The sequence below is a fragment of the Leuresthes tenuis genome, unplaced genomic scaffold (genome assembly GCF_036924035.1).
Source record: "Leuresthes tenuis unplaced genomic scaffold, fLeuTen1.0.hap1 SCAF_17, whole genome shotgun sequence".
NCBI classification, from domain to species: domain Eukaryota; kingdom Metazoa; phylum Chordata; class Actinopteri; order Atheriniformes; family Atherinopsidae; genus Leuresthes; species Leuresthes tenuis.
Genome location: NW_027325371.1, coordinates 7,694,684 through 7,711,435, shown reverse-complemented (window position 1 = coordinate 7,711,435; position 16,752 = coordinate 7,694,684). Strand labels below are relative to the sequence as shown.

Genomic DNA, 16,752 nt, shown 5'->3' with positions numbered 1-16,752 from the left:
TTAGTCGATCATATTCGAACATCCCGTGCCAGAGCATTGCCATTTTTTGCCATCAAATTCCCATGGACCTGCAAATCCACTGAGGCCAGTTTACATGCTGGGCACATCTGAAGAATCTATTTGTATGTGCGACATAGTTTATTTAGTAGCTTGGTCGAAAATACACTGTCTATAGTAAGAAAAAAGTTCTGTGTAGAGTTGTAGTTTCTGGATTTTCCAGTGCCTCTGGGAAGTTTGCAGGGTAGCTGGAGGGTTTGGTAAATCATAGTTACAACAGTATGGCAAATGCACATTGATCAACATTGTGTTGTGACTTGAATGTCTGCCAGAAATCAACTCTGTACCCTCACTTTCTGGGATATGAAAACTGTGCTAAATATCATCATCAAAAGAGAGGATTTGGTTCTTTACACAAGCAACAAACAATATGAATCATTCACATGGTGAAAGACAACCATGCTCATGTTGTGCCTGCGCTTAACGCAGCATTTTCCACTCAAATTCCTGTTGAACAGATTTGCATTTATTTCTGTCGATATTCATTTTTCCAACTGGATAATCAGATCAAAAACCTCATGTTGAATGCTGAGCATTAGACATGCGATGCAGAATTCATGTAAAGAAAAAGTTCTTTTAGTAGAAGAATTAGAGGAGAACAACTTCAAGGTATAACCGTTTACTCTGTGATAATGGAAGAGGAATTATTTAAGTACATGGAAATCCATTCATTTGTTAGATCAGCGTATAGAAAATCATAGTAATTGTGTTTGAATTCCAGATCAGAGACCTAATGCTGAGGGTCCAGCAGTTAATAAGCAGGAGTTCACAACTGAGTGTCAAATATGTGATGCATGATGGCCAAAATTCTGCTAGAATCAGAATAATTAAGAAAAAAAACACTGCTTCAATTGTTTTTATATATAAAAAAACACAGAAACCAGAGAACAACTCGTTGAACTTGTTTCACAGACTCTTCACAGAATGTGGCCACAGTCTGTCCAAGTTGTTGCTACATCTAAGGATGGTTGCTTTTTGGAATAATAAAACCTTTTACAGTGGCAGCAATGAGGGGAGGTTAGAAGCAAGTGCAGATCATTGTGTTGTTGGCAAATACAGAGGAACAGGCAAGAATGGGACTGTGCTGCCAGGAGAAACGCACACAGGCAGTCGTACAGGGGACACAGTCTGCATAAGATTATATCACTATGAACAGTATTGTCGGGTTTCATATCTCATTTGAAAAAATACAAGTATGAATTAAAGAGTCTGTATACAATCCAGCCTTAGGAGAGCTTACGGGATCTGACAACTGTTTTAAATTCATCGTGAAGAAAAGAAGGTGGGGACCATGTCACCCAACTCCAAGACCCTGCTGTGCCTGCAGCTATCCCACATAATTATAATGGGTCACAAATAGAAAGGTAGTTTTTCTCCCTTTGTCCTTCTCATGCTGATTATCAGCAGGAATATGCAAAGTAGGGAGGCAGCTTTGAGTTGTTTTTTTTTATCTGTGAAAAGTCAGTTTGTCATATATAAACACATGCACAAGAGTAATGACAAAAAAATTACCATGGAAGGGTAAAACGATCATTCTGATATAGAGGAAGAGGCAAGAGTCGGCTCGGCATGTTTGCTTATGTACATTGAATCCATTATTTTCTCAGATGAGCATGTAGAAAATAAATGAAAAATCAATGTTTGAATTCCACGGCTTGTACTGCACAAACATGCTCACATTTGAGTAGATGCAATGTGACGGTTGCTGTTGTATAACCAAGCCAAGTGAGTCATAAGAGGGAGGAATGCGTTGTTGTGATGGGTAAAGGAGGAGGCCAGCCTGGGGAAGGACTGGCAGAGACAGTCAGATCTGTTAGCAAAGTCATCTGGGAGAGGGAGAAAGAGGCTGAACATTTAGTTTCAGGCCTTGCCTCAACTGCCAGTGGCTGTCTGGACGCCGGACCACAAGTGAGGCGTAAATAAATCTGAGTCTTGATGCAGACATAACTCTGGACAGAATGAGCGTATGTGCACATAGCTACGTACACATGCAAACACATATGTGCAGAAGCACATGACAAGTTTTTGGGAAATGACGCGTGGTGATTGGAGGAGGCAATCATAAGGATTAGGTTGAAATAAGAAATCCAACTTCCTTGCACATACACTCGCTAACACATACGGAAATGTAAGAAATGTGCTGCAGTTTCCTTTAATCTGTACTCCCACTAGAATCAAACACAATATGTGCCAAGTGCAAAATTATACCTTGTTTGATTTTGTGTGTGTGTGTGTATGTGTGTGTTGTGTGGCTGTGTTTATATTGACTTCCTCCTCGCCCTGGGAGCTATTTGTTTTCAGAGATGCGTAGGCAGTTTTGTTTGTATGCGTTTGTGTGTGAGTATGATACTCACCCAGTGCAAGCCGAGCGCACACACTTCCATGTGCGTTTTCTGTTGTACATGCTTAGATTCAGGCTGTGCCTCCGTGGCAGTGTTATCATCCAACGAGGCAAACAGCCAGACCCTGATTTAATAAGCTGCCTAGGGAGTCACGGAGAGGTGGGAAAGCACTATCAGCTGATAACTGTCCTCCCTGCAAGCCCATCTTTTTTCTCTGATAGCCCTGCCAAGAGAAAACTCTGCTTCTTCTTGCGTTTTGTGTGAATGTGCATGTTTTGTGTGGGAGCGATCCCCTGCCGGCTGCTGGCCACGTGTCTGTAGGCTGCATCCGTGCTGCGCTGCCTCGCTCTGACTGTCAGACAGACAGCAGAGGAGAGCCCACACATGGCAAAGGCAGATCTGATCCCGATGCTCATGGACATATGCTCAGATCTTCAGTGTTTTAGCCCACCACCCACTAACCCCACACATACACAAACACACCTTGCCAAGTGGGAGAAAGTCCTGCTCCTGAGTACTAACAGATTCTCCATATTTCACTCTGTCCTGCATTTTACACAGGTCGAACTACAGTATCATCATCCTACTACAGTCATGACAGCAATTCTTAGAAAAAAAGACACAACAAAGATGCCACAAAAAAAAATAAAAAATGTGCTGAGCTTTATTTTGACAGCTTCTGTTTTAACCATCTCTGAGGAGTCTCGGTGAACTCGGAGTGGAATAGCTTTATTTTTCATTTTATTTGGAAAAAGTGTAGGATGTCTGTTTGTAGACAAGCAAAAGAGGCTCTACCAGAAGAGCGAATGAGAACTCAGTGTTTGATGCTAAATAGCAACTGGAAGGATAAGCACACTCTGGAGTGGTGGTGAGGGGACACCCACTGAAAGAAAACCTTTCCTGTGTTCTCACCACTGGATTCAGTGTTAGAGGTTTGTCCAGTGAGCAGACAGAGTTTGAATAGAATGTTTTGGCAGCAAAGAGTAAAGGTGAGCTTGGAGAGGAATAAAAGGCGCAGAGTTTAATGAAATGAACACTTCTTTGAATGTGAAGCACCAAGCTGGGTCACTTTTTCCTTCAGCTTGTATTGCAGTAAGTGGCATAGAGACATTTCACTGGTTTGTGCGTTTCACAAAAACTCAAGATGATGGCCTCAACACGAACATACAGAAACTAAACACACCAAGACAAGCACAATGGACAACTTCAATAGGAACAAAGTGAAGGTTTTTCAATGGCTCTCTCAGCCCACTGACCTTAACATCACTGAAATATTGTGAAAAGATCTAACAACCTAACTAAAAACCTTTGACAGGGATAATGAATAAAATTCCTGTAGACTAGAACCGTCTGACTGTAGCTGCTTCAAAAGATGTCTACTAGCTGTGATATTTGCCAATGACAGTGTTAAAATCAATTCATGGTTTCTGCATCTACTCGTGCATGTAGCTTGTGGGACATTAATTTCATCATCCTATCATTACCTATCCACGAAGGTCATACATGAGCTGACCATGAGCAGCCCAAAAATTTGTAACTGCACATACTGAACACAGACTATGCATGCACCTGGATCGGTTTCGCTCAAACATTTGTTTTGAGGAGAGACTTTGCAGAGAATCCCCATTAACTTCACCTTTACAACATACTCTAGACTGCTTACATGCTCATCAAAGGGGAGCTTCAGCACAACTGACCCAATGTGCAGCATTTATAGGACCATCTGCAGAGTCCTAATTGGTTCATGCGCACACATGTGGAAACCCAGCCTTATTGATGGATGACTGTGCAGGCTTCCTAAACCTTTTTCCTTGGAATGTGAAGGATGAAAGATAAGCTTATATTGCTAATAATATTTTTATTCTTTAAAGTGTATTCTTTTATTAATGTAGTCCATGTAGAAAGTTTGACTAGATGCAGGAGGTTGAGTAAACCACAACCATGACCGTTGTTACCTTAACAAAGATTAATCTTTTAGTTAAATAATTATATAATTAATTGACAATTAAAAAAAATACAGATACAGAATACAGCTACATATTTATTCATGTTAAAAAACATAATTATAGAATATAACACAGGTATTTGGAAAAAAACTGACATTCTTTTAATATTTTCAGCAGCTCGCAGCCTTCTTTCTTTATTTGATTTCAAACACATAGGAACATTTTTTAAAACTTTGTATTGAAAATAACTTCTTTTTATGCCCTAGCTTTTTAAAAAAAAATCTTTTCATAAATTGGTGTTTTGTGAGGTCATTGGTCTTTCTTTTTCTATTTTGTTTGTTGGTACACACAACAGTGCAAGTACATCACAGTCATGTATGTGTTGCCAAAGAGCTGAGATGATAGGCATACTTTGGGGTGGCCATGGTGACCCGCAGCTGACATCGATGATTGATCCTGGTGCTGGAATAAGTGTCTGCGCACCGTTGAACACACCGCTCCAATGAAATGCAGCCAGGTGGAAAATTAGAAATCTCTTCATCCCGGGTCTATTTGAAATCCGATATCTCCCATCTTCCTTACAAACAGCCACCTTTCGTTAGCCGAGAAATCAGTAATTAAATGATGTGTTTGTGCATGTACATGTACATGTGGGGCAGGTGTGTGTCCTTGAGGGATAAGACTGCACAGTTGGACTATTTAGTCTCCTAGCCACCTCCCAAACATACATTTACACCACCTACTGTCTGCATTGAAAAATAAATGCATCTTAAAGCACATCAGAGTGTACACTGTGTGCTAGGTGTTTTCTAATTGATTAACTGTGATTCCCTGAACACTGCATTTAATCTTTTGGAAGAGGAAACTAATGTTTCTTGATGTCTAAAATTCATGTCATTGTGTTGTCCAGGTACATCAGCCCAGGGCAGCCCCCTTCTTGCTTCTCTTCCAGTCCCAGGACGGCCTCTGCAGCCTCAGCTTGACCTCAAACACCTCATGCCCTTCAGACTCAATGGATCCTCCCCTCTTAACCTCTTCCCTAACTTTAATACGGTGAGTTCCATATCATGAAAAGTACTGGCTATATAAACTCATTTGACTCATTTCCCCACAGTAGCATGCTGTGCTTTGATCTTATGGAAGATGAAAATATATTTTGTTGAACCTTGTACACTCTTTAAAAGGGCAATATGAAACTAAGTAACTGATAGTGATTGGCATTTATGGATAAAAAATAACAGCATTATGTGATGTTCTAAGACAGCAGTCGCTTTGTTTCAGTGGTATAAGGGTCAGAGTTATCTGCGAACTTCATCATTTTCATCATTTCCTCTTCATGCTGACGAGGTTCATATCAGGATGTGTTATATGAAAAATGAGCCTAAAAAATTCTATACTTTCTTTCTACAGCCCTATCTTCCCTACCAGACCACTGCCTGTCCCTGGCAAACACATTACCTTAAGTTTAGTTTATAATCATTATTCAAGCAGTGTCTCACTTCTAAGCATTGCTGTTGTCACCTCAGTATCAGCATCTACAAATGAGACCCTTATTACTTTGTTCCCAACGTCAGCAACAAACCGTTTCATGCCTCAGCTCTGATGCTTAGTGTCCCTCTGTGCCTGGAATTAAAAGCTTGTGTCTTTGATCCTTTACTTGCCAAAGCTTTGCCCATTGTCGTTTAGTGTGTGGATCTGTGCAGGCACTTCTGAATTCTTTTGATCCTAGTTTTATACCCTGTGTGTGTATTAGGTTCACTCCTTTCATTGCATTGTGAAACTATCTCCAGCGTTATGGTCTATAAATGGAGCAGAATCTGGAGCTTTGACTCCGTCTTTCACTTTACACCTTTTTCAAACTGTGCAAAATCAGGTAGGATGAGACAGAGAGAGAGCAAAGGGATAGGAAGGATGCAGACATCTGGCTGATTCTTTACAGTGGAGGACATGTGTGAGGGGGTGGATGAGACATAAACGTTTGCTGTATGATAAGCATGTAGGGGGCTGACAAACCGCTGTGTGAGAAGTTCACTGTATTTATTTGTTCTACCGCCCACTTTACTGTCTTGTGGAGGGTCGGGTATGCTTGCAGCAAAGGGAGAATGGTGCACACTCACTCTTGTCACGCCCTCATGTATTTATATTAGTGGTCTAGGCAATGGGGCAGGTCTCTGGTCTTTGTTTTGCTTTGGGAAAATTGTCATTGCTATTCTCAAACCAATGTCTATTCCCGCAAACTCTACTAAAAATAGTTTGTGTAGTCCACACTGTTTAAAGCTCTGTTTTATTTTGGCACAATATGCTTCCCTTTTAGACAAACAACAGCAGCCACATTAGTAACAGCTATTGCAGTGGAGATATGCAGTAGATTAAGGATGAATGCACCAAGCTGGTAAAAAGGAAGCAGGATACAGGACTTAGAATCTACCACAACCAGAATGCAGAAATTATGATAAGCACGGAAATAACATCAAATCAGTGTCGCTTCAGTCCCAGGAGGAGATGATTAGCCTCCATAACACACAGTCTGACAGTGCAGCTGTGGCATTAATCACAAAGTCCATTCAACTGGGAGCCCCAGGTTCTCTTAGTCCTGATAAGGCACACGTTGTACCAGACATGTGGAGGAGGGGAAGATGAATGCACCTGTCTCCAAAACCAAATATCCCCCAGTTCCCCTGGTGTCCCTTCCTACATCCTCCCCCACCTCAGCCCCTCATCATTCCTCTGTGTCTTTTTCTCTGTGCCTCTGTATCCGGTAACCCCATCACGGACTCAGCCAGCCAACGTAGGCTAAGTTCTGTCTGCACTTAGATGGCGGGGGAGAACCAAGAGCTTGGACAAAAGGTGCATTTATAGCAGTCGGTTCAGGATGACTGTGGACAGACAATGGACACATTCTTTAGCTCCTAAAACAAATAGCTGTGTGCAGCCTGCCCTGCTAAGGTGGGCAGAGGACAGGGAGAGCTAGGTTTCTGTGGTCCGGCTGCAGATGGGGAGGACAAAAGTCAGTTACTCCCAGAGGTAGCTTTGAGTTATTCAGTGGAAGCCAAAATAAAGCAACAAAGGTAGACAGCCCTGAGGGACAGACATACCTCCAGCATGAAGATATCATTGTCAGGTGTGTTTATAGTGCCTTTCGCACATGGCCCTGAGGAATCTGTAGTAAGCAGACTCCACTCTTTACAAGGAGCCAGCTGCCCTGAACATGGCACAGATTTGGTAGGATCTGAGGCAGTGTGTCATTTTCACCACCATCAGTACACCAGCACTCTTTGATCTCTGGGCAGCTGGGGCTGTCGGCAGTGTCACCGGGATGGGTCCAGTGAGCGTGGCGGTCTAACTCGGCGTGAGAACGACACTCTCCTTGGCCATCCTCAGATTCCCATGCGAGAAGAGGAATGGACAGGGTCAGACACTGTGCCACCCGAGTATAAGATCTGACGTGATTGTTATATACGATACCATGTTAAAGGGTGCCGCCGTAGAATCAGCTGTCACTGTGGAATGCAGATCTTATAATAAAGCCTCAGCTTTAACTCTGCTGTTTATAGTATCCCATCCTGGGACTCCTTGCACGCTTTTCAGTGACAGTGAAACTTGTTTTAGTCAGTTTAAACCCTTACTCAGAAACACTTTACTGTGAGCAGCAGTGACTCATGATAAAGTAGACAAGGATCAATACCATTATAAGGAACACATTTTTTATTTATACAAAAGCTGTGTACCAAATTTTATCCATTTGCATAACCCCCATTATTCATAAGACAAAAATATAAATCCAGCTTAATTTATTAGAAATTGTCAATAGCATTTACATCTAGCAGTTAAAGTAAACAGCCTATTACTTTAATTATATAGAAACTAAAGATAAAGGGAAAAAAATAATTTAAGACTGTTTTTAAGTGTTTGGATCTGCAAAATGTATTGCATTTAATGTCCATGTAGTGTTGTTTATGTGTTACGAGACAAATCACAAGCAAAATGGGCCATAAATACTGTGGCTGGAGCCAGTCAACTGACTTGTTTGATACTTAGCAGCAGAGAGTTGTGATGTTTTACAGCTTATGGTCAGCAAACACAGGCGTACCTTTATCTTCTTGGTTGATGGAAAAACAATCTTTGAAAACTTGGAAAAATAACTTGATAGCCAAAGTAACAGGATTACTGTCATGAACTCATTTTGTCAAACCGCTCAATACGGGGCTTGTCTTGACTCTGCCCCTTTTTCATAGTTTGAATCTTAAAATCCAAACCATTCTTCGCTAGTCATCGAGGGTGGGAGGTGTTTTCTTTCATATATTCCACCCTGTGAGAGCAGCCTTGATGATGAATCTTAATTACAGTCTACACACACAGTGTACAGTTGCTTAATTTAGCAAAGTGGATGCAACACCAGCAGAAAAATCTCCTGTCTGATCTGCATGAGTGAGAGAAGATTTACACATAAACGAAAAAAAACTGCCTCAAAAGAAAGTTTTCTTTTAGCTTGAAAAATATTCCCTGTCTTCTTTATCGCATGATAAAGAGGTGGGGAGCTCAGGTGTGCAAACATGTGAAATGAAAAATAGTGCCCAACTTTTCAGATTCTGATATTTTCATCACTTCTTCCAGAGTTTTTGGGTTACTAAGATGTGCAGGTGTAGTCAGTCAGCCATCAGTTCATTTATAGTAGAAAGAAGAGTGATTGCAATGATTTGTATTCAGTATGCGCAGTGTTTTTCCATATAATCCAAAATTATTTTGAGGATATCAATGATGCAAACCGCAGAAATAGACAAATATACAGGTGTCCTATATATATATATATATATATATACGGACAAACAGTGAGCAGATATATCGGGTACAAGAAATTTATATACAGTAGCAGAAAGAGTGAACATACTGTAACAATGACTAATGTAAGTGTACATATTAAATTAATGTTATATACAATGAAGGGTGGATAGAGTACAGTTATGACCATTGGAGAGATGAAGTGGGAGAATGAGTGTGTAGTGATGTGGTCAGAGGACAAGGAAGGGGAAGGTTCAGGTTCAGCAGGGGACAGAGTTCAGTAGGGAAACAGCTGTGGGGAAGAAGCTGTTCCTAAACCTGCTAGTTTTGGTTTGAAGGCTCCTGAAGCACCTTCTGCAGGGGAGGAGCTGGAAAATACTATGGGCCGGATGTGAGTTGTCTCTGAAAATGCTGAGAGCCTGGCGCAGACATTGCTTCATCTGGACATCCTCAATAGCAGGTAGTGGAGTCCCTGTGATGCGTTGGGCAGTTTTCACCACCTGCTGCAGTGCCTTGCCGTCGGTGACAGAGCAGTTCCCATATCAGACTATGATACAGTTGGTTAAGATGCTCTCAATCGCACAGCGGTAGAAGTTACCCAGGACGTCAGCAGACTGGTGGTTCTTCTTCAGTCTTCTCAAGAAGAAGAGTTGCTGATGGCCTTCTTACTAGGCTGGAGGTGTTGATCATCCAGGACAGGTTCTCAGAGATATGGGTCCTCAGGAACTTGAAGCTGGAGACCCGTTCAACAGCAGAGCCATAGATTTGGATGGGTTTGTACCTTCTCCTTCCTGAAGTCCACAATGAGCTCCTTAGTTTTACTATATAACAGCAGATGAAGCAAGTGTTATTCTTAACGAGTGTCTGTAATTACATTACTGGTACTGGTAACAATGCTCTGTGTATGTAGGCAAAAGAGGCATTGGTGATCTGAAAAAAACAGCATAAAGCTATCACACAGTCGTTGTTAATGAGGAACTGTGACATTCCCCTCACTTCAAAAGCTAATTCAACAGTATGCTAATTCTCAAAGAAAAAGTTTTTGTTTGTTCCAGATTTATGCCTCAAGCCTACCCTGCTGTCTCTTCATGTTCCTTCCTCTTTATTTTAACTTTGTAATTTCCTGTTTTCATGTCGATGTATGCAGGGCAACCCCAAAGCAGAAATGTCTTCAGATACTGACACTATCATATTCTGTGATGTTAAGTGTTGTTGGGAGGGTTTCTTTGGGCAGATGTTCTGATATTCCAGGAATTATTTAGTGATTTGTTTCCAGCCTGACATTCAAGCAACACTGTCGAGATTATGAACACGGGGCCTTGTTTCAGTTAGGACGTGCCACTAGACTAGCTTCATTTATGAAAAAAAAATGTCTTTTGTGGAATTCACATGTGACCAAAACGGATTGAGTTTGAATAGAGAATGTGTCCATCACTGGCAAGAACACGTGTCATATGGAGTGTGATCAACTTGTTTTCATCAAATCAGTTGGAAAAAAGAAAGCAACCTAACAACTGAATGATGCAATAGGTTTCTAAACACCTGAGGTGAATTGAATTGTCTGTTTAAAGCAGTAAAAATGTGTCACCCACCTGTCCAAAGTGTTTTTAAAAAAGAATCACCAGTGTTGCATAAAAAGTTTTAGAATGGTGAAAAGCAACAAATAACTTCTGCTCTTAGACACTGGGCATAACTGACCAAATCAAACTGCCTGGATGCAGACTATTTTTGTCACTTAACAGCTGGGGACCGAGATATCTACTCATAATAAACAAAGCACACAAGGCAACTTCTGCTCATTGGCTTTCTGACAGTGTGACTCCAGATATCAATTGATAGAAAAGATAAAATTGTGTTTCTCTGAACTTGTTTTCCAGAGATTTTAATTCTAAGACCAATCACTAATAGTCAAAGTAATCTTTTCAGTAAAAGTATTGTCACACTGAAGATTGAGTCTTGGCTCAATGTGAAATAACTTCACCTCTGAAGAAAAGTTGCTTTTGCTGTTCTTTGGAAAATAAACTCTTGAAGAACTAATGTTGTTATTGTTGGTCATTTGTCTCTGTCTTTCAGATGGACCCTGTCCAGAAGGCAGTGATCAACCACACCTTTGGTGTCCCTCAGCCCCTCAAAAAGAAACAGATTATCTCCTGCAACATTTGCCACCTGCGCTTTAACTCTACGGTAAGAAATGTTTCATTGGTTTTATGCTGCAGTGTTGCTACAGAGGATTGAGATGTTGTGGAGCAATAAGAAAGAGACACATTATGCTCGACTGTGTCATTTTCAACATTAAAACACTGTATTCGAGGGAACAAGCATACCCTCAGAGAACAACTGTGTTTTGGGTCTCTGTTTTTCTTCTGAAAGCATGTTTTTATTTCCGGTATTCTCTTTCTGCAATTACCTCACCTCTTATTATCTGCAATTGTGAGTGAAAGAGAGATAGAAAGCAAATCTGTTGGCGATATCTTTTAGTGCATATGTGTATCCATTTTGCAAATGCATATACGTTAAAACAAAAAGTTTGTTTTCTTATTCCCAGTAATGTGTGTAAAGAGACTTTTCAGTGGAGTGTGCTAGTGAGTTCTTTTGGATTGAGGGATTAGACAGCAGGGTGAGCTTCGGTTTATCACCAAAGTGCAGAAACAATCAGCAGCCACTGCAGGAGGCAGCATTTTCAGCTCCCCATTTCATTTTTGCCATCCTTGCCACATCACACATACACACACAAACTGTACATATCCAAACACGCACCCTAGAGACACATGAGCATACATCCAATGACATTTCATGCATATTCATATAAAACAAATAGATAATAGTTCAGAAAGCCTTGAGACATCATCAGTCTGGGCACTGTAAAACACACACACACACACACATATTTGGACTTCATCTTCAAAGAGGATCTGAGACACAGGAGACCGGGGGCTGAGGGGGGAGAGGAGTCACAGAGGTCCTCTTCTCCCACTGCAGCAAATCTCATTCCCCGTGTCCACACCCAAACTTAAAGGGAAGTGTCAGGTTGACTATAGCTTTATCTGAGTACTTTCTTACTCTTTCATGCACCTTATCTGAGTACTTTCTTACTCTTTCATGCACCTTCAACAGTTTGCTCAGATATTATACCAATTTACCCTTATGTATAAAGCTCAAAATGTTCATATAAATAAGAATACTCTGCTGCTCAGTATCACAAATGAACTCAAAGAGCTCTTTAAGGTTCCAGTGAATAACAATCAGGGTGATCTACTGGAGGAAATGCAATATAAAACGTGTAAAATGTGTAAAAGCACTTGCAAGCAAGAATCTATGTGTTTTCATTATTTTAAAATGAGCAGTTGAATTCCTGGGAGGGGGGCAGCAACCAGTGACAACTGGTGACTTGTATATCTTGCGTGTTAGGAAGAGATCCAAGGGACCAATTGGGGCAGGGTTAGGGATTAACTGGATGTGCTATGTCTTAGAATTAGGGGTTGTGCATACCATCTTCATGCAAACACTTTATCTGCAAAGGTCACAAATTGTGACCTCTTGTGTTTTTTCCATGTTTATTTTTTTTAAATCATGCAAATCTGGGAGTTTTGTAAGGTATGAGTATGAGTTCTCTACCGTGCATCCTGGCGGAATCCTCCCTTAACAGACATAGTACACAGGCAAGTTGGTGAGCAATTATACCCTAGATGGAGCCGACTGCCAACCTGAGAACATGGTTAAAAGTAAGTATATCCACGCCTTAGTCATCTCACTGCGCCTCACTCCACCAGAGTGTGCTGACATTTGACTGAGGAATTCTCTGCATATTAGGTGTGTTTTATTTCGTCATTCATCATGTTTTTGTCAGTGTTTTTGAAGCTGCTCATTTGAAAAGATTCACAGACATGGCAAAATCTGAAAAAATTCTATCTTGTAAAAATCATTTTTATTCTAATTTGAGATGTTTTTCCTTGTTTTGGATGTAGCAAACATCTTTCACATTTCATACTTGATCGACCATGTTAAAAATCAGCTAATTTGACTTCTAGAGAAATTACATGGCCAATATATACGCCAGAATACCATTGAGCATTTTTGTCCTGTAATTTCCAAAGTAACCAGTTTTTCTGCATCTTCTTCCTCTTGGCTTTGTTTCTGAAAAGAGGCCATGACTTAAAATTACTGTCCTGGTTAACATCGCCTATACTTTCACATTCTGATGATGCTACAGACTTTATTTAAATGCGTCATGTCTGATACTCATTTTCTATGTAGTGAAATGTGAAAAAGTGCCTAAATTGTTTTATGGAAACAGATCTGTATCCTGAACTATGATTTTGTTCATCACAGAAGGCTAATTGACCTGTTTGGTGCGTTCACTCCACTGTGGGGAGAAAAGGGGCACATTGTAGATAATCTGATACTTCAGTAGTGTTTCTTATTTTGTTATTCATTTGATTTATGAATCAAGAAGAGGAGAGGAGCTTTGTCAAGATTTAGCTTATAGTTTACTTCAGGGCTTTTTTACAGTTTTGCATAGATAGTTATCTAAAATTACTTCATAATGCGCTTTTGAGTGTATTATAAACACTTTTATGTCTTATAGGTGTTTTGGTTGTCTATGATAAAGGAACAGCGGGGCTGAAATATTGTTACAGGATTATTATTGTTTTAGCGTGATTTCTGCAGAGGTTAGTTAAAAACCTTTTAATTTAGTTCCTTTCGTTCATCATGTGTCTAAAATATAATTGGGCGGCATGTATTTGTAGCAACCTTCCCAATCAGATGAGACATCTCATCAATAAAACATACCAACTGGCAGTACAGCTTAACTTCTATCTCATCTTATTTTATGCTAGAAGTAATTGTTAGGAGAGCAGGTTCAGTTTCCCTTTTAAGTCATGGGAGGACATGTGCTTAACACTCCTCAGCGTGTATCTATGTATTAGATGTTGTACCGTGTTTTCTTTTATTCCAGGGATTTCTTGATTATTGGACAGTCTAGAATCACTTTGAAGAGAACCACATTTGATGCCTTTGCACATCAGAGCAATCACTCAACGTGCTCGTGTACTTGAGTTGTTTTTACAGATGCTTTGACAGCCACATTACATAGCGGTCACCACAGTAACATACCATTAGGCTCGCTAAATGCAGGTGGTTAACACTTCACACTCAGAATGCTTGTGCTTGCATGAGACTGATGGTGTTAGAAACCTTACTTTTCTGCACTAACACTGCCCAGGCAATATTTTTAATTAGTTACAAGATTTTATGCACTGTTAATTCTCAGGTAATGAGGCAAATTTGCATTTTGCTTGAAATGAAAGAATCTTTGGGAGTTTGCACGTCTCATATCTCATTTCAACTTGTATTCATTGCTATCTTAGTAGTCCCTCGCAGAACTGTCCAGTCTCTTTACTCAAACTGTACTCAAGTTGTTTAGTTCCCAAGGATTTGCATGATTTATTTATTGAGGAAGTGTTACAGCTCAAGAAGAAGGTTTACTGTCTTTGAGGAACAGCTGCACCATGCCTCACTAATCCTGCATTCTCTATCCATCCACCTCCTAAATACTGAGGGTATGAAAATGCTAATGTTACTTAATAAGCCCTATAGTTTGTAGCAGTTTTTGCATAAATTTTCCATTATGTGTCTGGGTCATTTTTCTGCTTCTTGTGGTTTTCATCCTGACCAGTATCTGATGAGACTGGATTCCCAGAGAATGTTTTAAGCTTTTAATGAGTGATCTGTGTATTGATTTTTCTGCTATTCTTATGTATCCATGCTTGCTCTGACAACAGAGCCTTTGTTCTCAGACTGGACAGGGTCACGAGAGTGGTGAGAATGTGAAGGTAAATCACATTCCAGCTGGAATTTGTGTCTTTATTTCTGCAGAGCAGTCAGTCAGAATGTGTTTTGTTTGGTTTATTTGCCTACGGGTGCTCAAATGTGTGTAACATTAGTATGTATTGCCAAATGTGTCTGGCTTTTGCAGAGGCTGACTCTCACAGTGTTCATTAATAGGGTAGTTGTGGAGATGAAATCCTCTCTCTTGTTACGTATTACACATGCAATTATACGTCTGGCCTCCCAGTGTGCCAGCGCTGTTATCAGGTGGAAACAGACTCTCCTCTTTGCGGCCTCTAGATGCCTGCAAGAGAGCGAATATTCAGGCGTGTGTTTTAACCTTTATTGCAAGTTGGCTCCAGTCTTTCCAGCAGATACTGCATCCTCCTCTTTTTCTTTTTAAACTGTTTTTTTCTTCTTCTCATTTTCCCACAGAACCAAGCAGAGGCCCACTATAAAGGCCACAAGCATGCCCGGAAACTTAAAGCCATGGAGGCCCAGAAAAACAGGCAGCGACGAGCCGGGGAGGCTTCATCCGCAGGGAGAGAGAGGGACCGAGACCGAGAGCGAGAACGAGACAGAAGCAAGACATCCACTTCTGAGGCAGCTCTTCCTGCTCTTATGGATACAAGTTTAGCAGAGGGAACAAGTAAGTGTAGGGAAAGAGAAATGGTGTGCTGTTTGGAACTGATCTTTGACCACCCCTCTCCCTCTTCCTGATGATCACTTTATCACGCTTTTGTTCTTCTAATTCCCTCTTCTACGCCATCAGATCTTTCTAAAGCCTTGCCTTGAGTCCCCCTCTCACATTACTGTCCTCCTCCTTTATATCTTTGCTGCCCCTATCTCTTCTCTGTACTCCATTGTGTTACACTTAGAGACTAAATCTTCTCTGCACCTTATCCCTCACCCTCACACCCTTCTATCCCCCCTGTGTCTCTGTGCATTAAGACATCAGCAACTGAAACTCACATTGTTTCCCCCACATCTTCTCTCACTTGGCCTTCTGTCCCTTTGCCTTGTGATAGATGGAAGGCTCCAAAGTTGTGGGATTGCAGGAAGTCTGAGAATGGGATGTTTTGTGAATAATGTGGGGGACTGAAATCGATTGGAGGCACACTGGTGTCTTTTCTTTTTTCTTAACTCCTTTTACTTCATGGTTTCCATTGCTTGACTCCCCATTAGTGCCTCTGCTCTGTCCTATTTAAGTTAGAATGACAGGACAGTGGAAATACCAAAGTGGCTGTATTTGTGCAACATGAAAAGAAAGGCACAAAGTGCTGGCTGTGTAGAGTGAGAGCGCAGGGGGGAGAGATTCCATTTAAGGGGATGTCAGATAAAAATTAAAAGTTGAAATAATTCCAATACACTCTTTTTTTTTCAAAGTAAAATATTTTCACTTTTGTGGTACAAATATTGACATTTAATGTCTGGTTAAAGAAGAGGGAATAAATGTTGACTTTTCCACGGCTCCAACTTTAGCTCAGAGAGCATGAATTGCCTCAGTGGCATTTTGACTGCAGAGTAAGACCATTACCATCTCATGTTGCACTTGTCTGGGTCCAGACTTTTCCTTTATCCTTCTGAGGTGACAGGAATGGAGAAGGGGTAGAGCAGTTTTTTCCTCTCTTTCTTCTACTTTTTTTAAGTACCCTCCCTGCCCCAGAGAGGAACATTATCTTAGCTGAATTTCCAAATGGGCTTGGATGCAAGAAGGAATATCAGAGAGGAGATATGACGGTACTTGGAGAGAAGGGAGACAATTTATCTCCCAGACAGACAGTTCGCACAAGGACACA

General features: G+C 40.8%; 1 protein-coding gene across 2 annotated transcripts in view; it reads left to right on the top strand.

Moving 5' to 3' along the window:
- The window catches only part of znf385c (zinc finger protein 385C), a 121,724-nt gene that overhangs the window by 91,471 nt on the left and 13,501 nt on the right, over positions 1–16,752 (top strand). For both annotated transcript variants that reach the window (XM_072369359.1, XM_072369360.1), the window contains 3 exons: positions 5,256–5,398; positions 11,198–11,308; positions 15,389–15,602. In XM_072369359.1, the coding sequence (XP_072225460.1) occupies positions 5,256–5,398; positions 11,198–11,308; positions 15,389–15,602 (468 nt within the window). The remainder of the gene's footprint in view (positions 1–5,255; positions 5,399–11,197; positions 11,309–15,388; positions 15,603–16,752) is intronic.